This window comes from Acanthisitta chloris, unplaced genomic scaffold (assembly GCF_000695815.1).
Source record: "Acanthisitta chloris isolate BGI_N310 unplaced genomic scaffold, ASM69581v1 scaffold4212, whole genome shotgun sequence".
Lineage (NCBI taxonomy): Eukaryota > Metazoa > Chordata > Aves > Passeriformes > Acanthisittidae > Acanthisitta > Acanthisitta chloris.
Window position 1 is genome coordinate 56,971 of NW_008662021.1, and position 22,787 is coordinate 79,757.

At 38.8% G+C, this 22,787-nt stretch overlaps 1 protein-coding gene across 1 annotated transcript in view; it reads right to left on the minus strand.

Moving 5' to 3' along the window:
* PIEZO2 (piezo-type mechanosensitive ion channel component 2) overlaps nt 1-22,787 on the minus strand; it is a gene marked incomplete at its 5' end in the record, with an annotated part of 98,063 nt that overhangs the window by 17,711 nt on the left and 57,565 nt on the right. Inside the window, 9 exons of the mRNA XM_009070427.1 lie at nt 40-292; nt 723-905; nt 1,420-1,678; nt 3,004-3,393; nt 6,335-6,502; nt 12,441-12,616; nt 15,201-15,367; nt 18,672-18,737; nt 20,434-20,542. Coding sequence (XP_009068675.1) covers nt 40-292; nt 723-905; nt 1,420-1,678; nt 3,004-3,393; nt 6,335-6,502; nt 12,441-12,616; nt 15,201-15,367; nt 18,672-18,737; nt 20,434-20,542 — 1,771 coding nt within the window. The remainder of the gene's footprint in view (nt 1-39; nt 293-722; nt 906-1,419; nt 1,679-3,003; nt 3,394-6,334; nt 6,503-12,440; nt 12,617-15,200; nt 15,368-18,671; nt 18,738-20,433; nt 20,543-22,787) is intronic.

Consider the following 22,787-nt stretch of genomic DNA (forward strand, 5'->3'; position numbering starts at 1 on the left):
TATTTGCTCCTCAAATCCTAGAAATGCCAGGACATTTACCTCTCTTAGATCTATGTGAGGAGAAGCTGGACCTGTGTGAAAGCTGTGATATGCTGCTAGAACTCTTCCTCCTGATGGCAGCCTGCTGCTCAGGGAAGTGGACATGGATGGACTCCACTGATGCAGCAAGATTGACAGATTTCAAAGAGGCAGAAGAGTCTCTCCTGTCTCCGGTCAGAGAGAGCTCATCATCAGTATCGTCTTTATTACTGGAGCCATCTCCTTTCTCATCTTCATCCCACAATCCATGGCACTAGTGGAAAAAGAAGAAGAGAGCATATGAACCTTGCTTTTCTGTCACAGTGTTTCTTACAGGCATTGGTAAGCTTGGTCAGGTGTTCACAAGGGGGAAGACAAGTTCATTGTGCTGGGATATCAAAGAATTGCTTAGGTTGGAAAAGATCTGTAAGATTATCAGCTCAACCTTTAACCCAGCACTGCCAAGTCCACCACTAAACCATGTCCCTATGTGCCATGCCTACATGTCTTAAAAATACCTCCACGGATGGTGATTCAACCACTTCCCATGGCAGACTGTTCAAATGCTCGACAACCCTTTCAGTGAAGAAATTTTTCCTGATGTCCAAATGAATGACTTCCCTGTATCACATGACTTAAAAAATTAAAACTAAAAATAAAACCAAACTAAACTAAAAATGAGGAGCTACATGAGCCCAGATTACCTTTAAAATGGATCTGTGGAAGAATAAAGCAAGAAGCTGAACAAGATCATAGTGCACGTAACCCTCTTTCTTCTCAATGCCAATAATATTGGGTGGATGGTAAGGTTTATCTTTTGTGTAATCCACATGTTTATTCCAAGGAAAGAAGCCAAACTGGAAGAAGTACTTGATGACAATGGCCACCTGTTCAAAAGCACAACACACTTGGGTTGTTTTATAAGCATGTCAGATATAATTGCCTCATGATATTAAGAGGGGAGAAATATGACTACTTTGTCAGTTTTATGAGAAGATAAACAAGCATATTCATTGCTACAGAGGAGTAGCAGTTCACATTTCCTCAGCAATAAAGTCAATCAACATTCACCAACAGATGATGCTCAGTGGTACTTGAGATATCACAAGCAGTGAATGCTGCCTCTTGATCTACAATCAGATAGTAACTGTTTGCAAATGATCTGTTCTTGTGATAACTGCTTTACGTGCAGGGAAGAATATTGCTCACTGCAATGAAGAAAATAACAAACAAGGTCTTTTCATACTACAGACACTGCTGAGGACTTTAGCAAATATATATATTAATATGAAGGGCTAAAGGCCACTGATCCTAGAGATCAAAACCAGAAAAAAGACCATGCAAAGTTTTATAACTTAATTTTTGTGTGTTAGATGTGGGGTTGCAAAAACAGCAGCATACCTCAGTGTAGACAATGGCTGTCATCCAGAAACGTTTGCTTGGCCGAGGAACCGACAGCATGGCCCACAGGAATATAAGGATGGGAAGCACCAGGGTTATCATAGAGGCAGAGATCATGTGGTTAAGGATGATCACAAAATAGCACACCATTTCTGACCGGGCCACCAGTGTATTGTACAGGGCATAAATAAGGAGCAAGACTCGAGGCTGACCAACATAGAACTTCTCTGACTCCTCCAACTCATCATCATGAAACATCCTGTGAGGAGCACAGTACCATAAATGAAATGAAAATGAAATTCATAAGAGCTGCTTTTCAAGTTGGTACTATTTTTCCTTTTGAAAAGTCTTAAATTCTGCAGCTAAGTTCAATGGGGAAATAAAAAAAAGGGGGAAAAAAAGATGGGATTTGGTATTATAATCAAATGGCCTGATTCTAAGCTCACAAAACAAGAATTTCAGGCAAAATAACTAGAAGCACTGTTCTGATTTTTTTTAATTTACCCAAAGAGTTGGCCTGGCCTAAGAACTTCTATAAACATCACTTTCCTACAGCTGCCCAAACAACATACCTCATGTACATCATGCCATGCTGGTGTGAATTCCTATTTGAGTTATCAACACAGGTGGGAGTTTGGAGAAAAATCAGAGGTACATCATGAGAACTATGCTATGAATGGTCCTGGGATATAAGATTAGAACATGATAAATGCCCTTGAGCATTAGATGTGTCCAAACTTCTCTTTACATTACTCAAATAAATGTAAAAGGCAGCAATGTTCACATGTGTTCATAATTCTCTTTACTTTTCATAAAGAGTGCCTTGGCCTGAGAAGAAATCTCACTGAAAAGCAAAAATTACTGCAGTAAACCAGAAGACAAGACACTGTCAGATCTACACATCCTCCCCCTGTCTCCAGATGCAGTCAGGCTGAAAGGCATTTCTGTGGTTAAAGATTTTGTCCCAGCAATTGAGGAAGCTCTCCCCAGTTGAGCCAGGCCAGCAAGCAGATGAAGAAGTGCAGTGCATCCCCACCTCAATGCTGGTTGTGCTACTGAGCACAGTGTCTAAGGGATAAAGAGGGGACCATCCTATCCCTTAAGAAAGTACTTAACAAGGTGGTCTACATAGGCCTCAGCTCTTACTGGCTTCAACAACAACTGTCAAAAGTCATAGTCTCCCTTATAGTAATCCAAAATAATTAAAGGAGAAAAATTTTCCCAGATAGCCCTGGAGGAAAGTCATTCGAAATCACAGCTGCCTGTGGAAGAGAAGCTCTCTCCACAAAGAATATTTAGAAAAGCCCTTGACCCCATGACAATTGCAGCACAGAAATTCAATGCTAATTGGAACAATTAAATATGGTATCTAGGGAGGAAGCAGAGATCCCTTCCAAGATGAATTTGAAGCATTTTAGAAATCTGTAATTAGAACAACTGCACAGGAAATGAGCTTCTTCCCTTGATCCAAACTTAGCACAAGGTCTGTATCAGAAACTGTAGGATAGTTCTGAGACAAAAACACAAGGTAATGAAAAAACTACACATTGTGACCAACAATTTTTCCTTGTTGAAGGTTCTTACTTGTTCAGAAGCAGCTCACTAGCCGTTAGCTCATGCGTCAATGGGGGTAGAATCGTATCAAGTTTGTCCGTCCGACTGTCATCTGGGCTCACCATCATGAGGCTCTTACCAGCTGAGTCATCTGGGGAGCCAAAGGGAAGATGTTCAAAGCTGACAGCTTTGCTATAGGAAGGTGGAGCTTCTGCATTGCTATCCACTGTGGAGTACAATGGCACATCAGTATCAGGAGTATATGCAGCTCCTTCTGAATCCAGGCTATAATCTTCCACCTCCTCTTCTTCCAACCTTGATGCAGAATGAGCTCCTTCCTCTTCATGCTCCCCTTCTACCTCCTCAATGGTTTCTGTTGTTCCCTGACGAGAATAGAGCATGGTGACCTGTGTAGGTTCACTGTCAGAGATGGACGAAGAAGGAGAGTTGAGGTTTACAAGGCTTATCACCAAGCAGTTTGTTAATTGTACCTTTATGCAGACAGCTGAGCAACCCCATTGCACTCCCAGGCCTCCAAAGTTCATATAATCTGGTATAAAATATATCATCATGACCTCTTCTTACACAGATGGAACATCTTGGTCCATCTGTCCCGTGAATGACATCCCACTGAACTCACAGTGATTCACTATCTGTTCACATCAGCAACAAGAGAAATTACACTAACTTTATGAAAGTTGTTCCAACACTTTCTGACCAAAGTCAAGACTTGCTATTACATCTATTTAAAGGATGATCCATGGCAAATGATAGGCAACCGTGGGGTTCCTTCTAAATATGGTGCTTTTAACAACCACTGCATAGATGTTGTATACAACTGGAACATGAGCTGAACGCACGTGTATCAAGTCTGACTCTAAATAAAAGAACAAGTAGATTGCTAACATGGACAAATACAATCCAGATTACAAAACTGTTCCAGTAACAGGGTATCTTGCTTACCTTTAGATTGCCCTATGTTCTTTAATATAGTCTTCATTTTTACTTTACCTGCCTGCTTTACTTCTGAATGTACCTATTTTCTTTTTTCCAACTGTCCTCATTCACTCGTCTCAGTTTTTCATTTGATCCACCTTACTTATTCTTGGCTTTGCATATAATCATAGAATGGTTTGGGTTGGAAAGGACCTTAAAGACCATTTAATTCCAATCCCCCTGCCACGGGATGGGACAACTTAAACTAAACCAAGTTGCTCAAAATCCCACCCAATCTGGCCTTGAACACTGACAGGGATGTAACATCCACAATTTCTCTTGGCAACCTGTTCCAGTGTGTTATCACCCTCTGACTAAAGAATGTCTTCCTAATACCTAATCTAAACATACCCTCTTTTAGTATAAAGCCATTAACACTTCTATCACTACATAACCTTGTAAAAATTCCCTCTCCAGCTCTCTTGTAGGCATCCTTTAGGTACTGGAATACTGCTCTGAGGTATCCCCTGAGCTGTCCCTTCTCCAGGCTGAAGAGACCCAGCTTTCTCAGTCTGTTCCCGTAGGAGAGGTGCTCCAGTCCTCTGGTCATTTTTGTGAACTTCCTCTGGACCTTGTAGGCATAGGTACTGGAATACTGCTCTGAGGTATCCCCTGAGCTGTCCCTTCTCCAGGCTGAAGAGACCCAGCTTTCTCAGTCTGTTCCCGTAGGAGAGGTGCTCCAGTCCTCTGGTCATTTTTGTGAACTTCCTCTGGACTCACTCCAACAGGTCTATCTCCTTATGTTGTGGGCCCCAGAACTGAATGCGGTACTCCATAAACACTTTCACTGGAATACTGCTCTGAGGTATCCCCTGAGCTGTCCCTTCTCCAGGCTGAAGAGACCCAGCTTTCTCAGTCTGTTCCCGTAGGAGAGGTGCTCCAGTCCTCTGGTCATTTTTGTGAACTTCCTCTGGACTCACTCCAACAGGTCTATCTCCTTATGTTGTGGGCCCCAGAACTGAATGCGGTACTCCATAAACACTTTCTCTCTTAATGTTCTGTGTACTGCTTCAGTCTCGGTTGTTGTAAATCTATGTAGCTTGACGACTCCAGATGGGAATCCGGACACCATAATATTTGTTGGCTTTGCTTTTACCCTTTTCACCCCTCTCAAGTATTTTTTCACTTCTCCCCTTGAACATCAGTCTTTCTCTTTTTAGACTTCATTCCCGTCCTTCTCCATAGGTTAGACAACAGGCATTGACTCAGTGCCTTTTGCTGGCTGCATGTTCTTGTATCTCAACAGAGACAAAACACAGCACCTATGAAATGAATGGGGCCATATTTTCACCTAAAGTATAACCTTTTATGGAAAACTGGCACTGGCAAAGCCATCTGGCACTACAACCTACTGCCAAAATTAAAAATAAGCTTCATCTCTTTTTCTTTTACACTGTTTCCAAACTTATTGTGGCTATGTTAGACTACTTTATTTCTAGTGGACTTTTAATTAGAACATATAACACTACTGTGGTGTGTGTTTTGATGATTCACAGTAGCACTCATCCTGGTTAAAATGCACAAAATCATAACATCCCATAATTTCAATAGTGATTGATAACAAAAATTTTGTAAAACACTTTCAACACTGAAAACCAATGATGCATATGCCATAAAATTTAATATTTATAATACTAGTTGAAACACTGTTTCCCAATGTCATATAAATCCCTGGGTTTGCCCACTAAAATTTGAGTTAACAGCTCTGAACAGTTCTCTCTTGCACTGGATATAATACTATTGACTATCTTCACATAGCTATTTTCCCTTTCTTATTTCCAACACCTTAAAGACTGTAAATCAATGGTAAAGTAATCAAAACATATTTAGCAATCCTTCCTATATGGAGAAAACTAAAAATTGAAAAAACAGGGCCAACGTTGTCTATCTTAGTTTCTAAAATTAGACATCTAAGTCCATATTTAGGATAACTGATTAGCTGAGAAACTTCACTTCCAGCCTCCAGTTTAAGAACAACCATCAGCTCAGTAACTCTGAAAATCAGACTCTTTTTTAGCTGAATAAATACAGACTTTAGTCTGGTTTTAGACACCCAATGTAATGCAATGAAACAAGTTTTAAAGGTACATGAATTATGGACAAAAAACCAAACCAAACCAAACCAAAAAAAACCCTCCCCCAAAAAACCAAAACCAGAATAAGAAGTGAAACAGCAAAGGAATCCTAGATAATGACCCTGACTTCAAACGTCAGAACCACGCCACAACACAGAAGGGAGTAAAGCTTCCACTAACCATGCAAACCACTCTGTACACCATGTATCTGCAAACACAAATTTATGTACACTGCAGTAAGTATAATGGTATGGGTAAATGAGTCAACAAAGCATGCATGAGTTAAGCACCTTGACACTATACTGCCACTGTCAGCTGATGAGGAGGACATATCCATGCTCTGCATTTTACGAAGCCTAGGTCGAGCGCGCTCACTTGTTTTAGGAACAGTGTCTGGTCCATCTAAATCATCAAGGGTTGACTGCCTTGAGAACAGCATGGTTGCTTCAGTGTAGCAGCTAGCACCGCAAACAGTTATAAAGACAGTGTTAAATACAAATGGTATTACAATGCACATGGTTCAGTAAACAAATATGCTTGCCATGCAGCAAAACATCAACACGGAGAAAAAAGGTTCAGAGAGAAGATAAGGATTTGTTTAGAATCACCGTGAAAACACATTTCTATGCACAGTTTGCTCATGGTCAAATTCACATAGGGGCTAGAGAAGGCTAAGAACCATCTATTCACTATTCAAACAGTTATGAAACCAGCACAGTGCTCTACATGCTTTCCAGGGGCACAAACTTACATATGTGAGTAGGTTTTATTTTGTTTGTTTCCCCCTGAAATTTCCAAATTCCACAAGAATGTTTTTGGAAGTGACCTCCTCTGTACAAATTCCATTTTATTAATTATATACTGTGCTGAACCTTTTTACACAGGTACAAGCCAATTTCCTAAAAGAGCCCTTAAAACTGAATCAGCTCATATTCCACAAATAGAAAAATAGCTGTCAGACATTGGCTAATTCTCTTTCCGAACCAAAGAGCCAAATCGGATATGTTACTTAGCCAGTAGACACATGCCAAATATAACCTGCTCTGCATGGGATAGCTTTTATTTTGATATTTAGTAGGAAGCCCTGATGATTCTTTCCAGAAGATTTCATCTATTTCAATCGCAGCTTAAAAGTATTTCAAAATTGGTAACATGCACATCTTGAAATAAAAACCAGATATAATAAACCCTTATCTCCTTTCACTTATCAACTGCAGCAGGACACCAGAGACATACACCATACATTGAACATTTATGTGTTACTGGAGAAAAGAAGAACTGGATGAGTTATGAGAAAGAAAGTATGTAATTAAATACAAGCATATAATATAGCAACAGGAAAGAAGCAAATACATTAATGACATATGGTAGGTAAAAGAATTATTTCTTCTGTAAAAATCTTTGAAAAACACGGATGTCTATGAAATGAGTTGAGTGACCTGGTGTTTTAAGACATGCAGTGACCTGCCTGAGTCTTTCAGATAGAATGAGGGAAGAAAGGACCCCAAAATGCAGGATTTACACTCTACTTTTCTTCTTTTGAGTCCATCTGTGTTACCTGAGCAGCGGCAGCAGGGGATTTGCTTCCTTGGCAAGCATTATGTTTGTCCAGGGGTACAGAGAATTGGGAAAGAGGTCAGAAAGGAAGTGCAATGGTGTTTTCCATGTTGCTTTGGTCTTGCTAGCTTGAAGTGAGGGAAAAATCTGCTGGCATGAAGTGACAGTTTGCAGTTATTGCCTTAAGGAAAATGGGGAGGAAACAGCAAAATGTGTGGACTGAAGAAGCAGTTATTCTTAGGCCTAGCTTCACTGATGATCTTTTTTGACAGAATGGTCTGAGGCCAAAAGCATACCTTGGTCTTTGAATAGAAGAAAAGAATCAACCAAGATACCAAAGGTATTATGAAATATTTTCCGTAAAAACAGTCTTAATGGCAAAGGTACCTCTGTCCTGCCAGTTCACTTGGCCAAAACCCTTTACAAGCCACTTCATTATTTCTGTGTGTGTGCAAAGGCACACAAGGTCTTCCAGATAAAATCTGGGGTGCAATCTGTATGGTGCAGACTTTTGACGAAGCAGCAAATTCTGCTTCCAATGGGAATAGGAGATCTGACCTAGAGGCCTGTTTCAGCAGCATGGGAATCAGTTCAAGCTCCATATTACTAACTCAGGGTGTCCCTGAGGGAGGAGGTTTCCCTCTGTACATACACCTATGGAGTAGAGTCAGGTTCTTGTTCCATCAGTGAAGTTTTGGTGCTAAAATACGGGGAGATGGCAGCAAGTAGGCAATCTGTTTTTGCAGATTACCTTTCTATGTGCTCATGTTGTCCATGTTATTTTAGACCTCAAAGGCTGACTTTATTCTTTTCAAGAGCAACACCTATTACTAAGGTTGAAGTATTTTAAATGCAGAGCAGCTGTTGAAATCAAAGTGGCACATGCCCATTCATATATTTTCAATGGAAGAAACATATGCCAGCTGCCCTCCCAAACATGAAAGTTCTGACCTGGTTCCCAGAAAAATCAAAGGAAAAACATCTATCAATCTCAACAGATAAAAACATTTTCTCAGATGAGTGCTTGCAATAATTTGGTATAAAACTGTTTAAAATAAAGAACGAATACTCAGAATTATTATTGACTGAGCAGCTGCTCTGTATCCTTGAATGTCAAGAGATGTGTATGAGACAACACCTATAGCACAGTCTGTATATTCTTTATGCACTTTAGGAACATCTCAACATGGAGGAAATGAGAACACCAAAAAAATGGAGAGATTTACACTGGGCAAAGCTGATGTTTACTCAAGTTATTGACTATCATATAAATTTGATCCAAGCATATCTTCCTGAGTGACTTTTCAAATTTGTCTTCTTGGAGACCTTGAAAAGCATTAGTTTGTTGATATTTCAACTCAAGGACTAGATATTTTAAATTGAATGTTCATTAAAAGCACCAAGTTCAAGCATTTTGTATAAAGTTGATCAGGCATCCATTTCAAATGGGGATATATATAGCAGAGATGTTTTTATCCTCCGTGAGCGGGAAATTTCTTAGTTTATGACTTCCTTTTTGCTGAACAAGTGTAACCTTCCTAATAAGTTTATTAGCTTAAAGGATGAGTTACAAATTTTTCTGGTCTTTTTTTCTGTCCATGGGCTAGATACTGACTGGCATTATCTGCATGAACTAGTACATTGCCCACATCTGCAAGAACAAAATCCCAAACAATTCCTATCTTTTACAGTCCTAAATCAGACTCTGATTCAGCACAAATGGGGATTCTCCTTTCATCCTTTCTCCTGCCTTCCTAGGCAAACATTACTTCTCCAGAATTCCCCGCCTCAAGTCCTGTTCTCCCATCTGGGGAGGGAAGCACAGAGAGATACCCTGACCACATTTGTATGTTTACACTTATAGGAGGGTGAGTGGATCCCACCTGCAGCTCCTATAAAAGTCTATATGAAGGTAGAGTTGGAAATCGAAAAGGCTATTTGTGATGGACAAAAATTAACACAAAGTAAACTGGATGCAAAACCTTGGATATCCCGAAATCTGACGTTGGACCTGTGTCTAGCTGCTATTGCATAATGACATAGGCAGCAAACTAGTTTTATAAAGTTCCCAGTCATCTTACAGAAATTCGTTTAGCCTAATAAGAAGTTCATCAGCCAAATAGAAAAAAACTGCATCAAATGCTCTATTTCATCCCAATCCCTTCTGGTGGTGTTCCTCAAAGAGCTTGTTATGGATCAACATCAGTCCCTTCTCCTTCTGGCCCATGTGAATTTTGCACTTTGCATTTAGTATACATCAGAGTATTTATACATAAAGAGAAACCGAACAAATACTTTACAACTATCTCATTATACCTCTAGCTATTGTGTAGAAAAAAGACTGAAAATGTGACAGCCCTACTAAAAGAGAAAACCCCACAATGAATACTCTGCAAAACACCTTTTAAAACTTCAGGGTAAGAACAACGTCCCTGGATTAGACTTATGAGGATCAGTCCTGAACTTCACAAGAAATTTACAGTTCCTTCAGTTGATCAGGGGGGTTGTTCTCTCTGGAAAACCAGTTTTTACAGCACTGAGCAGATCCCACAGTAATTCTTGTCCTGAGTACTGAGGAATACGCCCTATTATGATGGAATAGCTTCTGTGCAACAGCATTCCTATGTGCTTCCAGATATCCTCACCTTAGTCACAGACCTAAGGTCTAATACAGAATTTTGTGCAGGGCAACCAAAGGATAACTGGAACAGAAACCTTCTGCCCCTTCCCAAGAGTTTTCCATTGCAAACCAAAGTCCATGATCACAGAGATGCTTTAGATTTAATTCGTTGCTTCTACATTTACTGGAAATCATTACTTCGAAATATAAAATGCTACCTTCTCTTGTTTGTGCCATTCAAAAAGAAAAATCGCTCAATAAACTCACATGCAGTTTAAAACCCTTCACAACTCTAAAAAAGCACTTCTGTAATCCCTGGAAGAGATATGCAAGGCTGCCCCAATAAACAGATGGCATTATCATTCAATCAACAGGCTCATTTTTGCTTCCTCCAATTACAGGTCATCATTATTATAGCAGATGTCCATAATTTGTAAATACTCAGTGCAAGAATATTTGATTTTTCATTACCAGAAAGAGAATCTGAGATTAGAGAAATCAGTAATAATATTGCTATTCCTTTGTTGACAAATCCTGTGCCTTTTTCTGAGGAAACAGAGATGACAAAAACACATGTGAAATATTTAACTTTTTCTGTTGAAAAGCAGCACCACAGAATCATTGAATTCTCTGAGTTTGAAAAGATTTTTAAAATGTGTACATATACTGAAAGTGGGGTAAAAAATGGGTGGTTATTCTGAAAAAAAAACCCAAAACTAAGTAGAGCTCAACACTGGATACCATCTCATTGAACAGGCAGAATCTGCACATGAAAATGACAAGATTTGTCTTTCTTATTTATAATTAATTTTAGAACTGGCTTCCCTTTGCTTATAGTTAAAGTTCCTGCTAAACATGATTGTATAATAGTAACTTCTTCTACCTACAGTAAGCAGTGTGACCAAAAACCATTTAATGAAACAAGGACTGATACTATTATTCATTCTTTAGGTGAGACTGAACTTTGTGGAGTTAAAATCTGCCCTGGAGATATCCAAGTGGCTCCAACTGAGTTGGTAGTAGAATTTGACTTTACATTTTTTCTCACACCATCTGACTCCCGTAAATCTTTGAGACAAAACACAAAGGTGTTGCTTAGTTAGGTAACTAGCCACCGAGAAAGATTTGCTCAGATTTAATTTATTTTTTAACTGGAGTGAACCTCTCAAAGGGCAGTGCTCACCCTGGGGAGCAATCTGTGGATATTTTGTTGAAGTATAGTAGTCACAGACACTCACTCTCTTACACTTGCTTTTCAATCATGTTAGAAAGGAAGGCAAACCCTCATTATTTTCAGTCTTCTGACATATACCCATATGTCATTAGTGAAAGCTCAGCATAATTTACTGTACACAGATGGTTCTGAGTTTGCCAGGAGTATCAAACACAATGTTATACTGCCACACTTCAGAGAACAGGATCCAGCAGAAAGCAGTGGATTATGATACATCTGGATTTACAAAGCCCTCCCTTCTCCCCTTCATGCTCGACAATTTCTGCAGTATCTTAAGAGTCAAGAACACCAGGGACATGGCAGGAACAGAATGCCTCTGTAAGAGAGGGAAGTGAATGTGTGTGCCTCTGTGTGCATGGAGCGGCAGGAGCATGCAGTAGTTTTGGCAAGAGACTTGACGGCATCCGTTTTCAGAGAAAAATGAGGAAGGTGGTTTTCCTGAACTAGTATGGGTATTTGATTAACAAACATGGAGGTCTGGTGGACTGTAATCATAGCAGTTAGGAAATCAGGCTCTTCAGATGGTTTTTGCCCTGTGGGTATAAGGGGGATTTTGTTCTCTCAAATGCAGAATCTCTTGCAATGCAAAGCCTTTTTTAATTTGTGGGCAACAGATAACTATTCAACAAAGACAAAATATTCACAATAAATGATCACTTCCCAAACCAATATCCCAGAAGCATCCTCAGCAGGATCTTATTTTCCATTACTTTTCATGAGATCAGAAACCCTGCTAATTACTCCTAATTCCGGGGTAACAGAAAGCAGTAGGGTAGTTACACAGTGGAGAAGTTAAGCCAACAACTGTAGTCCACCACAACAAAGGAATAGTAATATATAGCAGTTTTGACTATTAAAATGGCATAGAAAAATCAAAAAGAGGATTCAATATTCATTAGAAAGTTCATCAGTACTTAGATGTTAACTAATATTATGTCTACTGGATGATCCTTCTATGTTTCACAAAATAAAATTAAATCAGTACCTGGAGATACTGTCACGAGAAGCTGCTGAATCTAAACTATCCATTCTTTCAGATGCTTGCAAACCAGAAGCTTGACTGGGATTTTTGTCAATTGAGTCCAGTCCTGACTCCTCAGAAAGTTTCATCATGTGGTTCTGGTAATACAAGTGGATGCTCTCCCGTGTTGGAACATTTCCCTGTGGAAGAGAGCAGAGGCAGATGTACATGGCAGGGAGGAGGTGTATTCTTTGAGGAAGCAGTTTATTCTGTCATTTGGCAAGGACCAGATTAAAGACTGTGCAAACAGATTCCTAGTAAATAATAAACTACCACTAGTAAAACTCAGACTTCTCAGAGTGCAAGTCAGATTCTGACTTTAACTACCATTGCACAAAGTGTTGGGTTTTCAAGCACAACTGGAACATCCCACATGGTTTCAGGCTATATATGGCCATCATAACTCTGTTGGGTGGACTGCAAATCATTCAGCATGAGAGTGAGGTGTGGACTGGGACCATGACTAAATCTGTACTCCAGCAGCTTTTGATGAATCTCTTTTAGATAGCTTCACTGACTCTAAGAACAATCATACATTTCATCAATGGACAGTAGCAGCATTTTTAAACAGAAAAAAGAAACAGGTCATGTACAAACTGATCTAGATTTTCATTAGTGTCTCAAAGTAGGAATTTATTCATAAATTATGGACACAGTTGGAAAACTATGAAAGATACACCAAAGACCTTTATTCTTTACTCTTTCTCTGTAACACCGCAATCAAGAAAGTTCATGAAAGGATGGTTTTATTAACTGTCAGCCCAGATCTGGGCACAGAATCAAGTCCTTCTGGCTATGATATTGCAATCAGAATTCTAAAGGTGTGTCATAAGTGTAAAACTGAGATTTTTATTGCCTGCTCTTGGGCAGAAACACATGCAACTCATTCCACTAGCAGTTGCATTGACTTCAGATGACACATTGAGAGGGGATATTGCTATTCTTGAACAGTAATTTTTCAGACTTATAATGAAGCCTTATGCAAGAAGTTTTTCCATTTAAAATAATAAAAGTAGTCTAAAAGATTACCTGCATTTCCTTTACTAATATTATTAGTTTCTAGCATTTCAACTCTGGTCCTCTAAGCTGTCCCAAAACTACAATATTCAAACCTGGTGTTTTGGGAAAAGAACAATCTTAAGAACAAAATCTGACACAGTTTTTTTATTTGGTTTGTTTTTATACAAGCTGTGTTGCTTCTGTAGTGATAAATGTTTGTGCAATTATGACAGCTTGATTCTGAAATTGTGGCACGCATTCTAGCTCCACTGCAGACCTGGGATGAAGGATAAGAGTTGTGACAGGAAAAGTGCACCACAACTGATGGAGGACTCAATTTCAGGTTCTTCTCTAGGTGGAAGAGACACCAAAGGAACTTCATACATCAGGTTAACTGTCCTCAACTTCGCACCAGACAATGAAACATGTCACCAGGATGGCTGCAGCAAGAGCTTCCTTTCTTGGATAGCAATCACAGTCATGGCGCTGCTGCAGAGACTTGGTGATGCTACAGAGGAATTTGTGATTCTGATGTTCATGGGTACCAATATTTCACAGGAGAGGAGAGAAAGACTCTGGGAAAAAAAGCCTGAAGTTTAAAGCTATTGACTGAGGGGAAATTCTTTGAAGGGCCCTTAGTACCAGAAGATTTAGGATTGAAGCAGGATATACCAGCCTATGCAAGGACACATGGGCTGTATTGTAATCAAAGTAGCATGAGGATGCTGGCAACATGAAATTTAAACAAACAAACAAACAAATAAATAAATTTGTTGGGAACAAAGGATAGGAAAAACTTGATAAAGCTGAGGTGAGAAGTAGCAAAGAGCAATTAAATTAACATCTCAAATAAGTAATGGCCATGGAAAGGCAGTTAGTCTGGCTTCTGCATACATTTGAAAACTCTAAAAATCAGGGGCAGTGAGAAGGAATCTTATTGTGCCACCAGACATTGACAGTGGCTGGGCAATATAAGGCTTTATTGAGGTCAAGACTACTAATGTGTTGTTGATGCTTTTAAACTATTAATCTCTGTGCAGCTTTTAACAAAAACTAGAAGGAACTGAAACAAGGCTTCTATGCCAGGTTTCCAAAAAATATTTGAGTATTAGTGACATATAGAAAAATACCTGTGCTTAAAATGAGAGCTTTAGCCAATGTTGAGGTATCATCCACTTGCATTTGGAAGATCAAAATACATTTCTAGTTACACTAGCAATATTAGTCCTTGATAATAATGGGTTTTATTAATATATAACTAGATTGTGAAGGATCACATAGGTTCATTGTGATTGAAGAAATTTATGCCTGTATGTTGTCAGTCAATTCCAATGCAAGTTGGTCTAGAAAAAGACTGAAATATGCAGACTGGGGTACTTTTTGATCTGTTTAAAATGCTGTGACTTTTCCTCCCTTCTTGAACCTATTGTGTCCCCTCAAAATCACACTATATTACAGAAGTGTTTCAGCCAAAACCTTATATGAACCTCTCAAAAATTATTTTCCAATAATTTGTTTTATGTACAGATAATAAATCAAATAATTTCTGATTTATGTATTTGCAAAATGTCAAGCAGTAAAAGAGTTCAGAACTATTTTTAAAATCCATGTATAAGTGAGATTTTTATAATTTTCCTCCTTACCACAGTAATCTGAAAAGACAACCTTTCATTTTTCAGCAAGCTGGAAATAGCATTAGCAGACAAAAAAGACCAAAGGCGTTACCTTCTTAATCTCCCTGGTCAGCATACAGCGCTCGATTCTTAGCACGGTGGAGATATCAATGTGTTCTCTTGAGATGGAATTAAGCCAAGCTGTAAAACTGTCTAGTGTTGCCAGGAAAAGGACCCAAGTAAACTTCAAGATATTAAATATCCTCTTGATGATGTTATCTAAGGGAGAGCAAAAACAACAGAGTTAATGAACACAAATATCTTTTGTTGTATTTTTGCCTGGAGTTAGATTCATCTTTCCTTTATTGTATAATAATAATAATACAGTCTGTGAGACCCTGTCATACTAAGGAATCTCTGAAGATGGCTGGAGGCCTTTTGGCTGTCTGGACCATTTTCCTGACTGTATGCCTAGGCTTATCATCTGGAATCCCTTTTCCACCCTGTAAGTCCTTGGTCCTGCAATCATTAGTCATATAAACAGTCCCAATTTCAGAAAGACACTGTATTCACAGGTCTGTAAAATAAAACCCAAGGACTCTGGCATCTCCTGAGAGTTATTCAACATTCCCAGCTCCTGCAATCTGAACAACAGCCCAGCCAGAGTCTTGAGCTGAGCCCCTTAACTGTCTATCTACTTGCACGTGCTTCTCTCTGCACAGACTTTGTCTTTTGTGCTTGAACCTTGCTTAACTGAGTTTCAAAGTCTAACCTGCCTAAACAGTCTTTGAATCTCTCCCAGTTTTCCAACCTCCTAAACACACCTTTCTGTAGTTAGAGTTTACAAAGCCTCCATATTTCTACATAGGCTGCATTGCACCATCAGTGATCTCAGATCAACTAGCACAACTAGGACAACTAATAATTTATAAAACTTTATTCTTGCACCATTTTGCCAAAACAGTATACTTTCCCATGAACAAGACTTTTGGGATTTATACCAACAAAAGTAGAATTATTTTTCCTCAGCATAGCTGTCTCAAGTTAATTTCTCATTTCAGTAGTTCATTTAGCATTAGCAACTGCTTTTTTTCACCCAAAAAGCAGCACTTTCAATTTATTTTTCTGTAACTCACAAACATACACACCACACTACAGTTCTCATAGTGTTGCAAGTGTTCAAGGCTAGGTTGGATAAGGTCCTAAGGAACCTGTTCTAGTGGAAGGTGTCCCTGCCCAAGCAAGGAGGTTGGAACTAGATGATCTTTAAGGTACCTTCCAACCCAAGCCATTCTAAGAATCAATGAAATACTAAAAATTCTTTCCAACTGGCCAGTTCCAGAGCTATTTATCCCCACTAGGTTGCAAAGCCCAGAGCACCAGCTATAAAGATGAATTTTAGATTACCCAGTCTGATAAACAGCAGAAAACTGTCAATTATCTGCCATGCAGGGACAAAATGTTTGAAGTAGATACTGGGGAGACAATCCATGTGCTGCAGCTTGATGCTTACAACAACATCACTTCTTAGCTATACCACAAGATGGCATGCAGAACTCTGGAGGACATATTCACTCCTTACAAAGAATGTAAAGGTGAAACTATAATAAAGCAAAAGATTTCCTGTCTGTGGGTGTGCAGGGAGGGTTGTATGCACATATGTATGGAGAGAAACCAGGGAAATAAAATCATTAGTGATACATTCCTGGAAAGTGGATGCTGAAAAGGCAGTTTGCAGCATTTACCTGAGCAATGTCATTGAACTGGTCTGGTATCCCCAAACGTAAGAGCATCTCGCCCCCTTCAACTGGTCATAGAACTATTTTGATAATATTCTGCCCTTTTTTTCCAGGCCTTTTCCGTGTCATTTAGAACAGGAGATATTTTAAGAGTTATAGACCTAAATTTTATTCATTCAACAGGTCTTGAAGTTAAGGAAATCTTGCCATTAGAAATTAAATGTAAAGCTGTTTCGACTTCAAGGACCAATCATTTCCTGTGAATTCCAGATAATACTATGGATAGGTTTAAAGAAAACATAGCACTCATGCACAAAAATATACAATGTACAAATATTCTTTTTTAACCCATACTCTTCCTCTCTAATACATAATTTCTGCTACTGACTGTAGGAGAATCCCAGCTCTCAGGTTAAAATTATCTTTACTGCTGACCATCACTGGTGTTCTTGACTTCTTGAACTTCTAGTCTAATCTGAAAGGTAAATTTTCTCTCTGGGATGGAGGTAATTTAGTAGACATTGTTAATGACACTGTAGCTGTTCCAGCACCTTTGCTGTTCTCCAAACTTTGAAAAAATAGTATTTTGGGGATTGATTGCATCTAAACATCTCCAAAAAGGGAAACAAATATTTAGTTTCTGCAGAGACTATTATTCTAACTTAAAGGGTCAAATGCAGAGAAGGCTTCTCTCTGCTGAAGAGTGTGAGACAGGATTCGATCTAAGGTTAGTAATGACACTAATGTTTCATTACCAATTACTGCCTGATTCTTCTAACCATCTTCTTTAACAAATTTTGCCTATTTCAATAAAAATACAAAGCATCTTAAACTGGTTATTTCTAATATAAATGAATTCTAAATCTCCTTCTTTTTTCCTAACTCCCATGTAACACGAACAGTACATCCCTGGAGATGCATTTGAGTGACTCACCTCAGCATTTTAACACAGATAACTGCATCACCAGTAAGTAACAAATAAAAAAAGCACAAACTCCCAGCAATGCAACTCGTTTATTTGAGATCACTGCCCTTGTTAGACAGAAATTACGTTTCCCACCTTCTTGTAACATCTTCCACCCTGTGACTCACTCAGGGACACAATTCTAATTGGAGCTGTGGGAAACAATTTTAAATAGAGAAGAAAAATAGCTTGTGATGACAAAGTCTCACTCAGGGTAAGCCATGATGAAGATTTGTGTAAAAGAAGAGTCTGTTTTCCTCTTTTACTCCAGTTAGAAACAAAGAACCAAGCTTAGATTTATGATCTATTACACTTCTTTGTAGGAAAGTTTTCAATATGGGCAAGATACTGCAAACTGCTGGCATTTCTTCTGTGGTGCAGAGCAGCCTTGTAAGATAGGAAAATCTCATTTTTTAGAGGTGATTATTGTACCTTGATGAGTGGGTATGTACCAATAAAGGCATACTAACCTTGACAAAACACACTAAAAAATCCACAAGGTCTTTGTGCTAATGATAGTATTTCACACATTCAAGATCAATGGAGATTTTAACACAAGGCTGTATACATTCACATCTAGAATCTAAGCTTAAGTTGTTCTGCAAGTAAAATACACAGCAAGTGATCAAGTCTGAGCTAGCTGATGTATTTACTAAGGTATGTAGTGAATGAGTGCAGGAGCTAATAGTCGAAAACTAGAAGTTCCTGTGCTCAAGGCTTGTAAATCTTGCAGTGGAATATGTGACAGTCTCATTGCAATGGTTGAAGTGGATTTGTGGCTTTGATGCAAACCTGGGATCACTGCAATGCTGTCTCTGTGATATGCCACTTGTCACAACTGTATTGTAACAGTTGAGAAAACCTTGTTCTCCCTTCATACCTGGTCCATCAGATTTTTTCTTGACAGGTTCCTCTTCACTGTCTTCACAGTCTGCATCAGTGCCACCTCCTGAAAACACTGAGCAAAACAGTGAGTGTTACACCTATAGAAGTGTGGTGTAAATGCCATTCCAGCTAAGAAATGCTACAGTTACTAAGCAGTAGTGACTGGTTCCTCACCTACCACTATAATTGACAGCACATTTCCATTTCTACAGGACTTAAGTGAGGGGACAACCCTGTCAGCGTAGGATGTTCATGGATCACCATCCCTCTCTTGTAATTTGCACTTGCATTTTCATACTAAATAGGCTGCTGAGCAAGATGATCTGTTGGTGTAAACCCAGGTAATTTCTCAGTCACTCCAGAGCCACATTCACAGCAGCCTCATCTTCCACTGACTCACGCTTGAGCTCACTTCCTCACCTTCTGCAAACGGCAACCTGCTCAGTGCTCTGATCTTCTCCTGCCTCTGACCCACCAAACCTGCAGGAATTTAGTGGGACCTTCAGGTTGAAATGAAACAGCAGAATGGGTTTGAAAGCACCACATGCTTTCATTTAGGCCTGTACCAGAAGAGTGATGTAGAATCACAGGCAGAAATGAAGAACAGACAAATGACCTTCCTTCTAATACCCAGTAACTGCAGCTACAGCTTCAGTGGCAGCAGCCCAATTATAAAGCTCCTTCTTTTCAACAGGTGAGGATGCCAAATGGAGGAAATGTCCAGCTGATTCAGCCTGTATGGGCCACCCTCTTCCCCATTTATACTGACCAAAAGAGCTTTTGAATTTTTTCTTTAAAAAAGGAGAAAAAGACGAAGAGACATAAACCACTTACAAACTTTTTTTTTTTTAGGGGCATGAATGATTTTACAGTGTCATTAAAACCCTATTAACATCTGTATGTTTTCCTTTTGCTACCTACTGAATTCACGGTGAATTCAGGGGTTCATGGGTATTCAGGTTCCTCAGTGAGTACAACAGGGAAAGTGAAAAATATTTCCTGATATTTTTCTCCATGTATCAACTCAAGCTTCTTTAGGAAACAACATAGGAAACTTGGCCAAAAGAAATAATATGTGGCTATTTCATAGATTTTTTTCTTACTGTTCCAGTTGAACTATAGGTCTTTAGGAACTGCCTCATGAAATATTTCACTAACACCTTTCCCTGGGAATACACATGAACTTACCATCAAAACGAGTGACTTTGATCAACTCTAGAAAAACCTGGACAGAAAGATAAACCTTTTCATGAGGGGAGGAAGTGAAAGGGTAATGTCTTTACTCTGCCTGATTCTGATCAAACACCTGTCATTTATACTCCTATATTCTGGACTAATGCTATTAACTACCAGGTTATTGGCTTTATAAAGTTATGTCTTTAAAGGGTTATGGCTTTCTATTGCAAGTACTCCCACACACATTTTCATATAGCTGATGTTTTCTGCAATGTGTTGAAACTTCGTATTTTCTAAAAGTTCTGGATGTGTGCCTTGCAACTCCACAGAAAACAGATATATCCCTTTTTTCCCCCTTTGTCTCCCTCAGTGTGCACTGTGCAGAACAGAAGGACATGGCTATGGCTGATCTTGTCATGGGGTGGTGCAGGGAAAGACTGCCAGCCACAGGTAAACTCATTTTTCTAGTTCCTAGCCTGAACTGAGAGCACTTGTCCTCTAAAGTTCAGCTGCCTTTCACTACCAGGAACTACAGGCAAGTGTTAAGACTATATTTTTTTAAAATGCAGAAGGCTACCTACCATCCCCAGATCCTTTTCGCCTTCGTTTCTCTTTCCCAAAGCTTTTCTTCTCCTTGCGCCTCTGTCGTAGAGCTGTTTTAGGGTCAGTAATCCAGGCTTGATAAACAAACTGGAAGGAACAAACTCATTTATTTCAAGGTTCTTCATGTTCTGAGAGTAAGCCATAGAAAAAGCCACAAGGAGGACCATATAGTTTGAGTAAATGCATTCAGATCTGCAGGGGTAAGGAAATATTTTTAATCCCAATTCAAACACCACCCCTGCAGATCTGCTGAGTTTTCATGCGCTATTTTTGTGAGCATAAAACCAAATGTGAAAATACTTGTGGGTGAACCAGGTTTCACTAGAACCCCACAAAAATTCATGCTCTGAACTCTGGGACTTAATATGTTGTGCATATGGGCTACTTCATCTTAACCTCTCCATTTAATTCTGTATTTCTACTTCATAATTTTATAGGCAAGATGCAGAGTAATGGAAACTCTGAGAGAAAGTGCTGTAATCAACTAAGTAAAGCATCAAAAGATGTAGAGATATTGCTGTACAGGTATAGGTGTATTTTTCATAGTTTAGATATTCTTTCCCCTCTGTAGATCCCAGTGGAATGATAATAGATTTACCTATGCACAGTCCCCAATGTGGCAGACAGGAATTCCTCAAATTTCATCCCTATTTTGACAACAGCTCCCTTTGTTGCCTCAGATAAGTCACTTATAAATCCTTCTGCTACTATTTTTCCAGTTGTAAAATGAAGACAGTAACACTTACCTATTTATCAATGGGATTTTATGGGACCAAATCCTGCTCACAGCACTCACTTAGATCAACAGTTTATTGATCTGTATGACTGCATGAAGCATGGAATTGGCCCAAAATATTTATAAATACTATAGCAGTGGGGAAAAAAAGTTAAAAGTAAAAAAAAGTTACCAAAAAGTAACATTTTTCATAGTTCTGCTTAAGTCATGAAGGAAGATCACATTAAAAAAAAAGCAGCAACACTCATATCTTTTATCCCTTTATGGCATAAAATGTATGTGAATAACAGAAACTAAAGTAACTGTATCTTCTCTACAACTCTTTAGGACAAAATCTGTACTTTTGTTCATTTTATGGTTTTCACTGAAAAATGGTAATTATCTTCAATTGGCATTGCATTATCTTCTATTTCTAAGCAACACGGACTGTTAACAGAGACAGCACAGGGAAGCACACACATGCAGACATGAGGCTGAAAAAGCACAGTAAAAAACCAGATCTATTAATTCACAAGACAAACATGCAGACAATGACAACAACACACGTGTATCTCAGTGAAGCTGGAACTGCCCCTCATATGGCAGAATTTCTATTTGGTTTATTTATAATTTTTAAATTCTCTTATGCAAATTGCTTTGGAATATTAAGGGTATTTTTTAAAAAATGTCAAACTGATATTAAATGAATTTAAAAGGGAAAATATTTTGTTCTGTGTTATGGATGTACACAGCAATGGAGAGGAAATTATTTCAGTACTGTTGATAGAAGATCCTCTTCCAAATCTCTCAAAGCCTGTACATTTATTTTTGTATGCCTGGGTTGTTCTGAACAAGCACCACATGAGAAAATGTGTGGGATCAGAGGCCCTGGTTTCTCTTTGCTTTGTATTAGGTGTTTTCTAATGAAGGAGATCTAGGGAAATGGAGACACTTAAGCAAACTAATACCATATTACTTACTGAAACTCAGAAACTGTCAACATCTGCTATTGTACAGTTAACTGTGAAAGTGTACACTAGCTACAGTCATAGTGTGAATAAAGAAATTAGAGGTAAAAGGCAGACTTGGAAGGGGTAGAAGGTTAGAACTAAGAAAGTGCATTTGATTTATAAATCGAATGTAACTAATTATGCTAAACAGTGGATATTTTTAAGGGCAGACTGGGTGCATACATATGTATTGGTTTAGATTTTTACAACTTTCAATTCAGTATCTTCTAGTTTTTTGGGCTGGCGAGCTCAATCTGCAATGCCCACTCCTTAAAAATGTCACGTGACATATTTGGAGTGCAAAATGATACACAGTGCTCAAAGGTATGAAATGCTAAATGTATTCAAGGAGGACAAAATAGAAGATACACAAATCTTTCTTATGATGATAAAGGCCAGACAAGTAGAGAGCTCTAAATGGGTTTGGAGTAGAATGTGTGTTTTACAAACCTTCTACCAGCTTTCTGAGATCAATTACCACAGTGTCCATAAGATACATGCAACTTGATGTGACCACCTTGTATATTAGTATCAGAAGAAAATGAGAATCTGGGTCTGCATTTTCTCTCCAGGGTTACACTTTAAAAAAGACAGACCACTTTGCCTG